This window comes from Gossypium arboreum, chromosome 7, assembly GCF_025698485.1.
Source record: "Gossypium arboreum isolate Shixiya-1 chromosome 7, ASM2569848v2, whole genome shotgun sequence".
NCBI classification, from domain to species: domain Eukaryota; kingdom Viridiplantae; phylum Streptophyta; class Magnoliopsida; order Malvales; family Malvaceae; genus Gossypium; species Gossypium arboreum.
The window spans coordinates 63,378,882-63,395,993 of record NC_069076.1 but is presented as its reverse complement, the minus strand read 5'-3'; the positions used below and the strand labels follow the sequence as shown (position 1 = coordinate 63,395,993).

Below are 17,112 nucleotides of genomic sequence, written 5' to 3'. Positions count from 1 at the left end.
TTTCACAAGGCGGATGAGGTCTTTTCCATTAATACTTCCTGCAATACTGTATTCGCGAGGCACAATTAGATTGCAGACAAGGCCTTTTCATCAAGCTCTGTCAATTCTGTTTGATTTAGGTTCTCAGGTTTTTTCTCGATAACAACTTTTTTCATGCCGGTTTGAACTAGAATTGCCATAATTCGAACTTGCCACAGATTAAAATTTGTGTCACCATCGAAATTTTCAATTTCAAATCTTGCTGCTACCATCTTTGAACAGATTGATCTACGAAAATTGAACTAGCTCTGATACTACTAGTTAGGAATCAACCCGATTAAGCAACGAACAAATAAAAAAATAGTAGAAGAACCAAAAAATAATTTAAAACCCCTCCAAAGAGGATTAAAAACCACGGGAAAAAATAATTTTACAATAATGGAAAAAGTACGAAGAGTACAAAAGTAGAGATAAAAACTAAACCCACAAAACTTGAAAATAAAGAACTCTCAAGCCGTAAACACAAAATTCTCTAAAAGTGTTATGAGTTCTAATATCTAATTGGTGTTTTTTTCTAAGGTTGTAAAAGAGCCTATTTATAGGCAAAATTCATAGGTCAAATAATAATAAAATAATCTAGACTAATCAGAGTTTGATTGAAACAAATAAAAAAATTTAATTGGAAGATTATTTATCAAATTTGACTAAAATAAGAGTCACACTCAACAAAGTATGCTCATAATTAGTAAAATATGTATATACAGTATTGTTATTGCATTCATACATATAAGTCGTTCAATTTGATAAATAATTGAACAATTAATTGTATAATTCAATTGATTACGTTTGTAATTAGAGATATGCATATACGATTAATGTCATTACATTTGTACACAAAAGGTTCAATTAGATCAATGATAGTATTTATCAATTGTATAATTCATTTGATTAGGTTCATAATTTAAGTCATGTGTTTACAAGTAATGTCATTATATTTGTACATAGATTGATTCAATTGGAACAATGATCGTACTTACCAATTGTATAAGTCCTCCAATTATGTTCATAATAAAATTCGTGCGTTGATGAGTCATAATCATATTTGGGGTATATCTTGCTTAGATTTGCTTAGTTTCTTGAGTATTTCTATATATTTTAGGTTCGTTTTAGTTTATTTAATTTTTTTATGTTTGCATTGTAAATATTGTGTGGTTTTAGTGTTTTTCATGCATTTAGTTTCAATAAATTATTTCATGTGGAATTTGCAGGTAAAAATGTTTAGGAAGAAGATGTCAATACATAAAACCATAAGATTGAATGCATTAAGCCTAAAATTGAACCAAGATGATGACCGACAGTCCAATGCTTAAAGATTCAAAATTTTTAATTTGGACACATTCAAAACTTCTAGCCGGAACACTTCTTAGTGTTTCGATAATTTCTCGAGCTCTAAGACTCCAATTTGGGTGTATTTTATATCATCAGAAAGGGAATTTGAAGATTGATTCAAATATTGGAACACAAATGCTAAAATGCATCAGGAAGAAATCCAAAAGTAAAGAGACAGTCACAAGTTTCACATTGACAGAAAATTTCGATGCATTTTCGTGTTTGGGTCATATTTTGTAACATACTTAGAGTTTGGAGCTGAAATTTCTACAGTGAATATACAAGATGTAGATCTTCAATAAAATTTCTTGAACTTTTCCCATTGGGACTCGTTAAATTGGATAAAAGAATTCATCAAATAATATGTGAAAATGACTCTAAAAGATGACAAAGAAGTAGGCCTAGCAATTTATTACTAGCAAATCCTTTGCATTTTCATTTTCCTCTTCTCAAACCTCTATAAATAGCCTTTAGTTTCAGAATAGGAGACATCTTAGAGTTGAGATCAAGATCACTTTCTTGTTAGCGTTTATTTTTTTTCTTTATCCTTGTAAAATTTCAAGTTTCTTATATCTAATGTCTTTTTCATATAAGTTTCAGTTGTTTAATTTTGTTTCCTTATTCTAAGTTTTCAGTGTTGTGATGAAAGAGTGAAACTCTATAGAAAATATTAAGGTAAACTCGATACTCATCATTTGAGCTAAAATTAATTATCAGTCACTTGTTAAAATCATACTTGCAAAGTAAGATTTTTTATTAGTTATAGGCAATAGATGATACAATGATGCTTGGATAAATTAACATTGATTTGTTATAGAAATATAACATTGACATAATAATTATTTGAAATAATATTTATTAGTTTTGAAGTTATCAAGTGATTATAATACCATATGTTATACTTTTGGAATGAAATTAAACAGTTGAACTTTCATGTTGCACCATCCTTTGCTTATGCACTCATTTGCTAAACTCTTAGACTTATTGGACAATCATATTGGACACTCCTTTGATGGACATACCTTCGCTTATGGATTAATATGCTTAATTATTAGACGTAAATTGCTGATTATTCGATTGGAACCTCATTTTCTGTGGATTCTAATTGAGTAATAACATTGAGTACTAAAATTTAATCATAATATGACACAAAGAGTGGATCCTCTAACCTCAGCATATTTTCTTCCAGATATTTTTTTTTAATATCTTCTGTTGATTTTTATTTTTATTTCTAGTGTTTCTTGCCCTTACTTTCATTTTTGACACTCATTTCAAAATTAAGTGTTAAATATTTGTTCTAGCATAATACTACTTTCTTTAGAGTGCTTGCACATGAATACTTCTAAAGTTTGCACATACCTTCTTACTTGGTTGGTTCGCACTTAACTACTTACATGGAGCTCGCATATCACGGCTCGCACATACATTACAATACGACTCGCACACGCTTTACTACAAAAATACAGTTTCCATACAACTAAATTATAACATCAGTATGTACAAATGTTTCACAAAATTAGTCCACACATACGCTATAATGCTAGTTTGTATATAATACTTTACATAATTAATATGCACATACTTTGCATAGACAGATCACATATAGAAATATACATAATTAGTACACATACACTTTGCATAGACAGTTCACACATAGAAGTTTATGTAATCAGTACGCATAAACTTTGCATAGATAGTTCACACACAGAACTTTACATAATCAGTTCGCACACACTTTGCACAGATAGTTCACACATAAAACTTTACATAATCAGAACACGCACACTTTGCATGGACAATTCACACATAGAACTTTACATAATCAGTACACACATACTTTGCATAGATAGTTCACACATAGAACTTTACATAATCAATACGTATATACTTTGCATTGATAGTTATGTTGGATCTAGTGTCAAGGGGCTAAATCTGTTGTCTCGTAATCTGTGCAGCCTTAGGCAGTCCGTTCGTCCAAATTCACCTAAGTCAGCCTTTACTCAAGTGAGGATTCCTTTAAAGGTCCTCCAAGGCACCAATTTGTATAGCGGAAGCTATTTATGCCAAAAGAAGCTACAAAGAACAACAGAAAGCCACAGAAAAGAATGCACAAAAGATGTTTGAGTAAATGCTCTCAGAATTATATTATTCTTAAGAATTCAACATACAATGGAATGCGTACAAATGAGGGGGAGGCTCTCTATTTATAGTTGAGCTCCCCCAAAACCAACAATCAAGATACATTTACATCGCCAGACGAGATTAACTATATCCCTTAATTTTAGGGATTTACAAGATATTCCATATCAAATATAATATAATATTTACAAGATATGATTCCTATCAATCTTCTAAGATTAGTTACCAAAATAGCCTAAGTTGCCATATCTTCATTATCGGGCCAACCAGGCTTCAATCTGACAGGTTTCTCCAAAAATTCTTTGAATCGGGCCAGTTCTCGTGGGCTAAATGATCCCTATCTTATCGACAAAACTCCATGGGACGTATCTTGTGCCATGGTCACAGGATTTGCACTTTGGCCTGTAATATTCTCCCCTACCCATTCTCGCAATGCCCTCGTTGCGACTTCTGAATAGCACTGACTTGATTCACCTCGGAACTCTCTCATTGCCTTGGCTTTTGTCGCTTCTTAACTTGAACCGTTGCACTTGTTGATACATCTCATTAACAAGAAGTCTTCGCTTTAACTTTCCCTAATTTTGACTTGTTCCCTTTTGAATCACCTTAATTCTCACACATTGGCTTTGTATTACCTACAGTCCCTCGGCTTTTGTGCTTATTAACTTTGAAAGGGCCTCTACGACCTTGCCAAGCCAACAAGTCAAAATTCAAAACACTATCAAAGTGTTCGCAATGTACCTTACTTGCAGCATTTACTCATCTTAACTGTTTCTACATTGCTCCTTTTCCCTCGAAGCCCGATACACAACCCACATTTACCAAAGGCATCGACTCTACAGTCGAATCTGCAGGCTTCATATCGATATCTTGTGCCACTAACACTTTTGAAAGGGCTTTTGTAGCACTATGTTCGATCGAGTAAATATTCCTCCTATACGACTAGTTGGATTAATGAAAACACCTTTGTCCCAACCTTCATGTCTGATGCACCGGTACAACAATTTTTGATAACGGACCGGTGACAATATGAATTTGATCGGCCTATGGATGGAGAGCTACCTGAATCTTGTCAAGGAAGTTTAAGCCAAGCACATAATTGTAATCATCTAATTGGATTACCTCAAGTTCTTCTTTGCCTTTCCATTTGCTGATTTGTAGTTCCACATTTTGAACTACTCCCACAATTGGGGCCTCCTCGAAATTTACCATATTGGTATTCTTATTCGATTTCCTAATTAAGAGACCAAGTTTTTTCGCAGCCGTTTTCGATATGAACAAGTCTGATGCTCCCGTATTAATAAGAGCACTCCTCTTCTGACCTACAATGTTGATGTCTACAAACATCAACCCTTCATTGCCATCCCTTTTCTTAGAGATGAGCACCATCGAATTGACCATTAATGTCTTTCTCTCAATAGGCTCTGCCTCTTTTGGATCATTACTCCTCTTGATAGCCAAAAACGAAGATACCTTTGGGCAGTCCCTCTTCATGTACGGTCCCTTATAGAAGTAGCATCTCAAGTTTCCCCTCTTCTCTTTTGAGCTGTTAGGTCTCCACTTCTCGTTTCGTAGTTTTCCATTACCACCATCACTACTACTACTACTGTTTCCATCATCGTTATTTCCCTTTTCAACTTCCTCAGGTACCCACTATTGCCCCTCCCGTTGGGCTTGGAAGATTCAAACCTATCTCTCCTTAGAATAAGTTTCACTAAGGACTCCGTGACCATCATGGCGTTGGTAAGTTCTTGAACTCATCAGCATTGCAACTCTTGCTTCGCCTATGTTTTCAACCCATCCGTAAATGAGAAAAATGCTTCATTCTCACTCAAATCAGAGATCTGGAGCATGAGTTCGCTAAACTCCCACACACACTCTCTAACCATGCCTCGTTGCGTAAGCCGTCATAACTTTTCTCGAGCTTCATCCTCGATATACTCGAGGTAAAATTATGTTTTAAACTCCTTTTGAAACTCCTTCCAAGTCCCAATCTCGATCCCACCATGTCTCAAATCAGTGGACCTGCTTCGCCACTATAACAAGAAACATTAGTAAAATAATAGCACCAGTATTTACCTTTGTGGTATCATCCTTGATGCTCATCGTACGAAAGTATTGCTCTCTAGCCCAAAGAAAGTTATCCACTTCACTTGCGGACTTTGCCCCTTTAAACGCTTTTAGTTTAGGTACATCCATTGCTTGTTGCTTCGGCTTTAAAGCTAAAATTCCATTACCTATGGCAACCTTGAAAATCTTGAGCTCCCCTTTAAGCTCATTGATCTCCCCTTTCAAAACTGTCACCATAGCCTCGAGAGCATCATCCTTCCCAGCCAGCTTATTCTCTGAGGAACCTATAGTATCCCACACAAATTCTCTGAGCTGATTCTTCATCGTTTGCAACCTATCAATGAGTCTATCATCGACATCGCTGATCCTCTCCTTGACATCCCCCATGAACTCCTCGAGAGCGATGAATCAATCCTCTAAAGTTGACAACAAGTCCTTCGATCGACTTACTTTTCTGGCCCTTCCTCGGGTCTTTATTGACTCACTCTTACCAACAACTTCATTTGACATCCCAACAGCGCCTTCGAACCAATAGCTCGGATACCACTTGTCATGGTGCTAGATCTTTTGTCTCGTGATCTATGCGGCCTTAGGTGATCCGTTCATCCAAACTCGCCTAAATAAGCCTTTACTCAAGTGAGGATTCTTTTAAAAGTCCTCTAAGGCACCAATTTGTATAGCGGAAGCAATTTATGCCAAAAGAAGCTAAAAAAACAACAGAAAGCCATAGAAAATAACACGCACAAGGTGTTTGAGTAAATGCTCTCAAAATTCTATTATTTTTAAGAATTCAACATACAATAGAATGAGTACAAATGAAGGGGTGGCTCTTTATTTATAGTTGTGCTCCCCCAAAACCGATGGTCAAGATACATTTACATCGATGGATAAGATTAACTATATCCCTTAGGGATTTACAAGATATGTCATATCAAATATAATCTAACTTTACAAGATATGATTCTTATCAATCTTCTAAGATTAGTTACCAAGATAGCCTAAGTTTCCATATCTTAGTTATTGGGCCAACCAACTTTCAATTTGATAGGCTTTTCCAATAGTTCTTTGAATCGAGCCAGTTCTCGTGGGCTAAATAATCCTCATGTTATCGACAGACCTCCATTGAGTGCATCTTGTGCCATGGTGATGGGTTTTACACTTTGGCTCGTGACACTAGTACCTTAAATATAGTATTTTCGTTTAAGTACACTTGTAATTTTTCGAACAGATTGATTAATAAAATTATTCATGAATTATATTAATACTTTGTATTATTACATTAATACTTTGTATTATTGTTCTCAAATGGTTTTTGTACACAAAGGAAAATGGAAGAAAATGTTGCTCAATGGTTGTTTAATGTTTAACTAATATTAAGCAGTCTAGTGTTGGATTTGGTGCCCTAAGCATAGTATTTTTGTCTAAGTACACTTGTAATTTTTTCAAACAGATTGATTAATAAAATTATTCATGAATTACATTAATATTTTGTATATTTTCCTCACATGATTTTTTCACGCAAAGCAAAATGGAAGCAGATATCATTCATTGGTTGTCTAATGTTTAACTAATTAGTAAGCAGTATTACATGGTCGGTTCGTAATATAAAAAGACAACTTATATTAGTAAACAAACCTAAAAATGTCCTTAGTCTAATCAGAAATGAGTAAACCAATTGAAAGACTAATATGTCGTCTACTAAAGTCTAATTAATGAGATGTTTTGTCCTGGGCATCGGAGCAGATGACTCCTAAAAGATAGAAATATAGATGTGACTGACTAGACTGACAGTACATCAGACTAAACCCAAGGAGAGTAGATCCTGAATCTGTTTATGGATTTATTCACTTGTGACGTTCAAAATGTGGCATACCTAAATCATGAGTGGATGGCAGAATATGTATGTGTGACTCGTACACTTTTATCTAAATAAAAGCCTGAGTTTAAATAGATAGGGAACCAAAAGTTATTGCGTTGGGTGCACAACTTATATAGTATGTAGCATCATGCACAATAGTGGAATTGATAACCCGAGATAAAGGTAAATGATATTTTTCATAGGCATTACATTTTTGATGAAAAGTAAATGTAGCCATGAGTCATTTGTCTTTGCGATGAATTACTTGATTACTATTTGATAGTAATGGTTACCATGAGATAAAATAGGATCATATTGGGAGAAAAAATTTATCCAAAAAAGATTAAAGATATCCTATAAGGGTAACACACTTATGACAAGGTCATTGGACGAGCACTGATCTAGTTGCTTTTGTAATGACATGTCATTAGGGAGAGCTCAATCGTAATGATATAATGGAATGATTTCGTCACTAAATGAGTTTATAATTAATAGGCGAAAAGTTAGAACTTAATTATAAATCATTTGAGCCCCATTGCATATGTTCCATTAGTCTTTCTGTTATCTTGTTGAAATCAGAAATGAATTGCATGTTGATTAAATGAACAGAAATAGATAAAAATGGTAAAAGTTGATAAATGAAAAATATTTGGAAATGAATTCGGTTTTCTCTAAAATGAAAATGAAAATAAAAATGACATAGAAATGAAGTTATGATTTTCAAATTAAATAAAGTTTGAAAAAGGAAATAAATCATTTGGTCATAGTCAATCCATTGAATGTAAAAATATTAACTATATTTTCTCATAGATTCTTTTACGGTAAAGTCATCATGATTTTAACGAAATTAGAATTGAGTTAAAAAAATCATTTAATTTAGAAATTAATTTATTTGAATTAATTTAAGATGTTTATTTTGGGAAATAGAGAAACAAATATCGGGTTGGATCGAATTATAAAGTATTGGGTTAAAAGTTCGAGAAGTATTTCTAATTGGATCCGATATGGGAAGGCCCAAAACTCCCTCATGTTTAAAGAGATGGATTGTTTTTCTATTTGAAATAAACTTCTATAATTCAACTAAGTTTTCACCTATTTTCCCTATAAATAGATGGCACCGATAAGGATAAAATAACATCCTGCCCGGCGAAGTGTAGTACTCGAGTATTGTTAATTGAACTAAGGCTTATAGTGTGTCCCCCAAGTAAGGAAAGAGATAGAAATTTATTAAGTAATGAAGGTCTACGAGTGCGCCCTTGGGTGAAGCATTGACTAAAGCAAGCTCTGAGGTTTGGTGGACTCTTCAATAGAGTATACGCCACCCCAACGAATAGATGAAAATAGTGACTCCTATTGTTAAACCCCTAGTCTCATATTGTTCGTTTGTGCGTTCTCTCTTCAATGTTGTTGGATATGGAATTCAAGGTTTTTATTTTTTAATCACCTTCTTTTTCTCTTTCTTGCTTTCCTCAACCTCATTATTTTTCTCAATAGCTTCTAACTTCAATTTCTGTTCAGGCTCGACTAACCCTTCCATGCTTCGAATCGTGATTGCGTGGAGTTGCTCTCTTGGGTTCGTTTCAGTGTTGCTAGGTAAGCTACCTTGTGGTCTTTCCAAAACTAATTTTACAAGTTGTCTAATTTGATTTTCAAGCCATTAAATCGATGCTTGCTGGTTTTTCAAAGCTGTATCAGTATTTTGAAATTGAGTTTCTGACACCAAAATAAATTTGGCTAATATCTTTCAAGGTTCGATTTTTTCTCTTGCTGATAAGGTTGTTGAAAACCCAGAGGGGGTTGTGACCTTTGATTTCCTTGACCACCCTAAAAGAAATTTGGATGGTTCCTCCAACCTGCATTCTATTTATTGCTATAAGGGTTATTTTGAGGTCTAGAATTGTTATCCATATAGTTGATTTGTTCATTCTCCGTGCTAGAATCGAAGAGTAAACATTCTGGACTGATCATCTCCACTCCATTCGCATCGCATTGCATCACCGAGTTCATTTGCATTGAAAGATTCAAACCATCAATTTTCTTATTTAGTGCTTCTACTTGGCTTAACAACATTGCAACTGGATCTAGATTAAAAACACCGACTACTTTCAATGGTTTTGATCTCATGAATTTCCCCTGATAATTATTCAATGCCATCTCTTCAATAAACTCATAAGCTACCTCGGGTATTTTATTATTCAGTGTTCCTCCAGTTGCTACATCAATTAATTGTCTAGTTGAGGAATTTAAACCATTGTAGAAGGTTTGAACTTGCAACCATAAAGGTACCCATGATGAGGACACCTTCTAAATAAATCATTAAATCTCTCCCATGTATCATAAAGAGTTTCAATATCAAACTGAAGAAAAGAAGAGATGCCATTTCTCAACTTAGCTATTTTAGCGGAGGAAAATATTTTAACAAAAAAATTTCAGTCATCTGCGCCAAAGTAGTGATAGAACCTCGTAGTAAAGACTTTAACCACTGTTTTGCGTTGCTCCTCAATGAGAATGAGAACAACTGTAAGCATATGGCATCATCAGAAACGCCATTGATCTTGAAAGTGTCGTAAATCTCTAGAAAGTTAGTCAAATGAGTATTCGAATCTTCATCTTACAAACCATCAAACTGTACATACTGTTGTACCATCTGAATTGTGTTAAGCTTCAGTTTGAAATTGTTTGCAGCAATAGTCGGTCTCACAATACTCGATTCAGCCCCAATCAGAGTGGGCATGGCATAATCATACATAATGTGAGGGGACTTACTGATTATTTTTATTATCATCCATCTCTACAGTAGTATCATTTTCCTCGTGATCGTCTATTGTATTTTGTTAATTTTGCCTTGCTTCTCTAACCTCTCTACGATTTCTGCGAGTAGTTCTTTTAATCTCACTATAAAAATTTATTGGTTCCAACAGTTTTCCTTTAGTCATAAACCAAAAGAACCTGTCAAAATCAAACAAACGAAAATATTAAAATATTAAAATATTAAAATAAAATTTTAAAAAATAAAAAAAATAAAAATGGCTAAATTAATAGAAATAAAGTTTTCCTAATCTTTCAATTCCCCAACAACGACGTTAAAAACTTGATATCCACGAAACCAACTAAAAATACGACAAAGGCAAGTGCACCTATCGATAAATAGTATAACTACGATGAGCAAAGTTATCATTCTCACGAGGAATAAAAGTTCTAGCAATTATCGTCTTTCTATTATTTAACAGAAAAATTGAGGTGATTGAATTAAACTTGATTAACTAAATTAATTAACTAAGAACTCAAATAAGAACAAATCAGGAAAATAATTGAATAATAACCAAGAAGCAAAACAATACCCATGAAAGAATCCACCTAGACTGCATCTGTCATTATCAATCAGAATTAAACAATTTATCCACTTAATATCTTGATCCGTAGAAATCACTAAATTATGCTAATATCCCTCTTCAAGACTAAGAGTAACTGACTCTAGGTTGATTAATTGAAATTTATTTCTAATTAAAACTCCTATTATCGCATTAACTCAATTTATGGATTCCCTTATTAGATTTGACTCTAATCCAGTAGATTTATGTCGTCCTATTTCTAGGATTGCATGCAACTCTACACAATTATACTAGATCTACTCTTAAACATGGTTTATTCCTCCACTATATTAAGCATATCAAACATGAATTAATAATCTATAAATATTAAATAAAAAATTAAGCACACATAACTAAGAACAAGATTCAAGTATTTATTGTGTAAAATAGAAATCAAAAGACAAAATTCATCATAGGGTTCATCTCCCCTAGGTATTTAGAAAGTTAGTTCATAATTGCGAATAAAAACATCTCAAAGACAATATAACCATAAGAAATAGAAAAAATCATAATAAACTTCAAAGAAATCAAAAGTAGATCTTCAATCTTGATTGAAATCTGCTTCAGAGTCGACTTCAATGGCATTTTTTGAGCTGTTTTCTTCAATATCCTCTGACAGCTCTATTTCCTCTTCTTATATTTGGTATTTATAGGTCTTAAAATGCCCAAAAACCTAAAAATTGCGTTTTTCCGCGCGTCTGAAGTATGAATCATTGAAATTTACACGGTCTGGCACATGGTCGTATGTTAGCCCGTGTGGCTCACACGACTGTGTGTCTAGCCCGTGTGGGAGGGCCCAACCCATGTGGTTCCTGAAATCTACTCAGATTATTTGATTTTCACTCCATTTTCATTTGTTTTACTCTCAAATGCTTTCCTAAGTATAGAAACATGAATTTAAAGGATTAAGAGCATAACATTCATCATTTTGTATTGATTAATCACCCAAAAAATACATTAAGAACGGGATTAAAATATATTACTTTTGACACTTATCACAGTGGGATCTCTCATGTATGCTAAGGTTTGCTCACGTCCAAATTTATCATATGCAGTTAGTAGATACATGATGAATCCCAGTAAAGGACATTGGAAAGTAGTTCAATGGATTTTCAGATACTTACGAGGTATTACTGTGTTTGCTTATAGTTTGGAAGAACTAGAGATGGAGTAATTCGGTATCTTGATTCTGATTTTGTTGGAGACCTTGATAAAAGAAATCTACCATAGGGTATGTCTTTACTATTGAGGGTTGCGCAATTAGTTGGAAAGCCACTTTGCATACTACATTTACTTTGCGTACTACTGAAGCTGAGTACATGGCGATTACTAAGGCTTGTAAAAAAACTATTTGGTTAAAGTGTTTTTTTGGTGAACTCGGTAAAGACCTTCAGATCAATACAATGTTTTATGATGGTCAGGGTGCAATCTTTCTTATGAAGGATCAAATGTTTCATAAGAGAACAAAACACATTGATGTTCGGTATCATTTTGTGCATGATATTGTTGTGAGCAAAGTTAGTACCCATGATAATCCTACAAATATGATGACTAAATCATTTCCTATAATTAAGTTTGAGCATTGCTTGGACTTGGTTAGTGTTCATTGTTGAAGAATACTCTTTTAAGGGTTTTGTGGAAAATGTGAACAACTTGTTCGTTGAGAATTCGTGTCAATGTGGAGATTTTTAGAGTTTGTGTGACCCGAATCCCATCACTTGTTGAAGAAATAAATACAGTGACAAAATAAAAGGATCTATGGGGGCAAGAGGCCGAGTGTCGCACAAGTAGAATCCATATAGAACTACACTTATTTTATTTGATATTGATTAGAATAATATTTTTTCAACCTTTAAATAGATGTAGTCGAAACTCCTCTTGCATCAACATTAGTGAATTTCTTTTCTTCTGCCTATGATTTTTTTCCCGAAAAAATTTCCATGTAAAATCTGTATGTTCTTATTTTGCAATCATTCTGTTATTATTATCAATGTCTATAATAACAACCATAATAAAAAAAATTTACGTTTAGTTTTGAGTCTCAAAGTTCTGAAAATTGGATAAAAAATCGACCTAAAGCTATTTAACGGAGGTCTTTAATAAGTAGCAAGTGAAATAAAAAATAAAGAAAAGAGAAATTAAAAGGAAAATGGCGCAAAGCTGCGCAAGCAAAAAGAAAGAAACAAAATTAAAACAATGGGGGAAAACAAATTGAATTCAGAATTCAAAGTACAGGGGCGCACCCCGCCCCACGCATATATTTTTAACTCTATATTAAAACAACATATTACCGTTGAAGTTAGGTTTTCAAATGCTGACACGTCAGCAGTTGCTTCCTTCTTTTTTTTTTTTCGTTGGGTTGAAAGAAAAGAAAGGGAGAAAAAAGTTATAATTATTCGTCAGTCCAGTTTTGGAATTGAAGTCCATTGCTTGCTTTCAATTTTAAGAATTGTGTCTCTCTACTTGCTTGATTTAAAAATTAAAGTCTAATTAATAATTAATATTATTAATTAATTTCTATAAATTTAAATATAAATTATCAATTGAACTTTAATTATTAAATCAAGCTTTTAAATATTAAAATGTTGTATATTCAAAATTGAGATAACTCAATAAAAATATTACGAATTGAATTTTAATTTTAAATCAATTATGGAAGAGTTGAATTTCTAAAATTAAAAGCAGAAGATTATATTTCAAAGTTTAAACAGTACATGGAACATAATTAAATTGAAAAAAAAGAAAAAATTAAAAAAAAGAAATATCTTTGTGCTCATGTTTTTTTCCTAAAATTATATATATTTATTTTGATAAATTTATATGAAGAGATAATTTTATTATAATGTTAACTAATATATTTAAGGTGGTTAGCTTAAATATTGATTCATGTATAGGTTTAAAGTTGACATATGATAGCTTGTTGAGTCATAATTTAATTGACATGAACATTGATACCAATATAGAAGGACGTGAATTCAAGTATATTGAAGCGCATTATTCTCCTATTTGTGAGTTTGGGAGAGGTTATAGGAATTGTATCATAAATTTCTCAAAATTAATTAGAGACAGGAGATATAGCCAAGCAGCTAACAATGGTTTAGAAAATACATTTGAACGTCTTATGGTTAAAGTTCTGCGTTTGCAGGTTAGATTCAGGGTTTAAATCTTGTCACTGACCCATTAATGTACCAAAAAAGAAATAGATACATATGTATGACATAAGAGATCGAAGTGATTAAAAACTTGAGAACCAGTTGGGCTGGGAGAACGGATATTTTGTATTTCAAAGGGACTACACCGGAATTTGCATTTTTCATTACTGTAGCGTAGATGAGAGGAAATGACAAGGGATAGTATCAGATTGGACCAGTTGCCAAGGCTTCCCCTTTAAGGGAAGTTTTGTCCAATGAAGCTTCAATGGCTTCCTTTAAATCCCTTTCTGTGACGTCTACATTATAAACAAAATACTTGGCCACAATCAAGAAGAAGATGAAGTTGAGGGAACCCATGGCAGCCAAGAAGGCATAATAATAATCTAGGTGAGAGATGTTGAGATTGTCCAAGATCCACCCTTTATGTCCATTTGTCATAGTGATATCAGAAACTGTGGTCAAAATAGAACTGCCAAGGAAATGCCCAATCCCTAAGCTGCTAGTGAAATATGAGGTCCCAAGGCTTTTCATTCCATCCGGTGCTTGGTCATAGAAAAACTCTAGCTTTGCAACTTCCACGAGCGAATCGGCCACCCCCATCAAAGCAAACTGCGGTAGGAGTATGAATATGGTGAGAGGAACCGTGTCGTCTTTACCCACTATCTGATGCTTTCGTGCAACGCTCAGCCTCTTCCTTTCAGCAAAACAAGCGACGACCATTATGATGATCTGCAAAACAAGGCCAATTCCCATTCTTTGAAGCAATGTGATCCCTCTGGGATTCTTGGTGTAACGCCTCACTGTTGGGACGAATATGCGGTCATATACGGAAATGCTGATCAACATAAAGATGGTAACGAATGCTGTGAGACAAGCCGCCGGGATTTCGAAGTGGGGTCCCATCCTACGATCAAGAGTGGTTCCTTGTTTGATAAACAATGTTCCCACCTGAGCTAAAAGGGTGCTTGGTATGAATGTTGCCGACAAAACGGGGATCATCTTCACCATCTGCTTGGTTTCTTCGACTTGGGTCAATGGACACAACATCCATGGTGAGTTTGACCCGCTCTTTACGGCTGCTTTGTCTAGGAATCTGCACAGGAATGATAGCTAGTCAATTGTAGCCAAGGTTAAAGAAAGATAGGGGGACATACGAAGTTGAAATAAATAAAATCAACCTTAATGAAGGGGTGTATTCAATTCTGAATTTCTTAGATTTTGTGTACTCTTCCAAGCTAAGCTCATGTAGCTCTTTGGGGTCGCTTGGAACAGGCACATTCCACTTCCTGACAGCAGCCACAAGCACTTGGAAAATCGTGGTTAAAGGGCTACCCAACGCCAATTTGTGTCTATAATGCGGGGTTCCCACCAAGAACACCAAAACAGAGACCAAGAGACCCGCAGCTGGTAGGCCATAGCCAAGGCTCCACCCCACATTGTCTTGTATGTAGATCAAGAAAGTGTTGGAGAAGAGGGTGCCAAAGAAAATGCTAAACATCCACCAATTGAAAAAGGATAACTTTTGAACCCTTTCCTTCGGCGCGAAGTCATCAAACTGGTCTGCCCCCATAGTGGAAATGTTAGGCTTGGTTCCACCAGTTCCTATTGCGATAATGTATAGTGCACAATAGAATACACCTTTCTGCAAATCCGAGGCTCTTTTGTTGCAGGCTTCTTCTTTGATCCCATGGCCACATGATGGAGGCCTCAAGGCAGGCAAAGAAACTGCTAAGGTCAGGAGTGACATTCCCTGTTTATTTCCATCGGTATTAAAATATACTTATTATCTTGATAAATACCCAAATTAAGAGAATTGTGTATATATGTTAATTCAAATAAAAATTTGTCAAGTACATCATATTAAACGCAAGCCAAACCATTGGAATATCTTGTCCTTGTCTTCGGAGATCATTACGAGGTCATATATTCTTCGTAATTAATGAAGCTGGAATATGCCATGGGAGTCAAAATTATGGATGCTTAAGATTATCTATAGAATTACGGATCTTCCCAGGAAAAATAATATTAAAAGAATGGGAAAAAAAAACTTCCCAGTTGTTCCCCACAAGGAAAACCATTATCAGAAATTCAAGTTGCTTAGACTAAAGGCATAATTATGCATGGGACATGGGCAAGAACGAGTACAATATATGAAACGTAACATAATGAAGAAAACGAAGAAACGGCAAGAAACTGAGCATTTTAAGGAAAGTTACAAAGGTTTAAACTTAAAAGTATATTACTGTAAGATAAATGGCTGATGCAATAACAAAAGTCCAGTAGCGACCCAGAAAAGCATCTGCGATGTAAGCCCCTACAATCGGGGTCATCCACACTGTTCCAACCCAGATGTTGACGTTGTTTGAAGCCTTTACTGTTCCTTCGTAGAGTTTCCTCGACAAGTACAGTACTAGGTTTGATGCTATCCCGTAGTACGCCATCCTCTCAAACACTTCATATCCTGCAATATTCCCATTAAACCATAATTTCAAGTTCAGACATGTTTATTGACAACCAAAACTATGAATGTTTGAAATGAATTGAAATCTTTTGGGTTTTCTCTCAAAGACGATGATATATATATATATATACTTACCAACAATGAAAGAACAAGCTTTCCATCTCCCAGTGTTTGATCTCAAGACAGGCCTGCCCTTGAGATCCACACTTCCATCTTCAGTGTACTCATCTCTTCCATCTGCTGCCCCTTTTTCTTCTTCTACCTTTGTCATTGTGAAAGCAATGGGAGGACTTAAAGCCTTGGGATCTAATAAAAGATCATGTGACATCTACATACATACAACTTTATATAGTAACTCCTCTATAAAAATAATATTATTGTGCAAAAGAAATTATTTTAAAGAAATTATTTAATCATAAATAAATTATATTTATAGAAAAACTAGCATATTTAATTTATTAAAATAATGCAGGTTTGTGTACACGTTTATTTTTCTTTTTTGGTATAATCAAGATAATTTCGAGGTTCATTTCATATTCCATAAAAACTAAGTTTTTTAAGATTTGTAATTGTATTTAAAATTCAAATAGCTTAACACTACTTTCAAAACTTTTTGACTGATTGAATCTTAACTTGATTAGTATAGGTATCGTTGTTAATAAAAGAGGACGTTGGTTCGAGTACGTTGAAATA

At 34.2% G+C, this 17,112-nt stretch overlaps 1 protein-coding gene and 1 non-coding gene across 2 annotated transcripts; one reads left to right on the top strand and one right to left on the bottom strand.

The window, feature by feature from the left end:
* The first annotated feature begins 9,718 nt into the window (after positions 1-9,718).
* LOC128295836 (small nucleolar RNA R71) lies at positions 9,719-9,825 on the top strand. Its single transcript, XR_008286385.1, has one exon. It is a non-coding gene; the product is annotated as a small nucleolar RNA R71 (small nucleolar RNA).
* A 4,255-nt stretch (positions 9,826-14,080) lies between these two features.
* On the bottom strand, positions 14,081-16,734 carry LOC108474112 (protein NRT1/ PTR FAMILY 5.2-like). The gene is made up of 4 exons (XM_017776024.2): positions 16,555-16,734; positions 16,202-16,419; positions 15,137-15,708; positions 14,081-15,051 (listed from the first exon to the last, which is right to left on the bottom strand). The coding sequence occupies exons 1-4, from the start codon at positions 16,688-16,690 to the stop codon at positions 14,163-14,165; spliced, it is 1,815 nt and encodes a 604-aa protein (XP_017631513.1). The 5' UTR covers positions 16,691-16,734; the 3' UTR covers positions 14,081-14,162.
* Between the last annotated feature and the right edge of the window lie 378 nt (positions 16,735-17,112).

Bases quoted from the DNA above. Each gene is read 5' to 3' on its own strand.
- LOC108474112 (XM_017776024.2), bottom strand. From the start codon at position 16,690: ATGACAAAGGTAGAAGAAGAAAAAGGGGCAGCAGATGGAAGAGATGAG. The intron at 16,420-16,554 runs GTAAGTATATAT...GGAATATTGCAG, and splicing joins AGCTTGTTCTTTCATTGTTG to GATATGAAGTGTTTGAGAGG. The intron at 15,052-15,136 runs GTTGATTTTATT...ATTCCTGTGCAG, and splicing joins GAATACACCCCTTCATTAAG to ATTCCTAGACAAAGCAGCCG.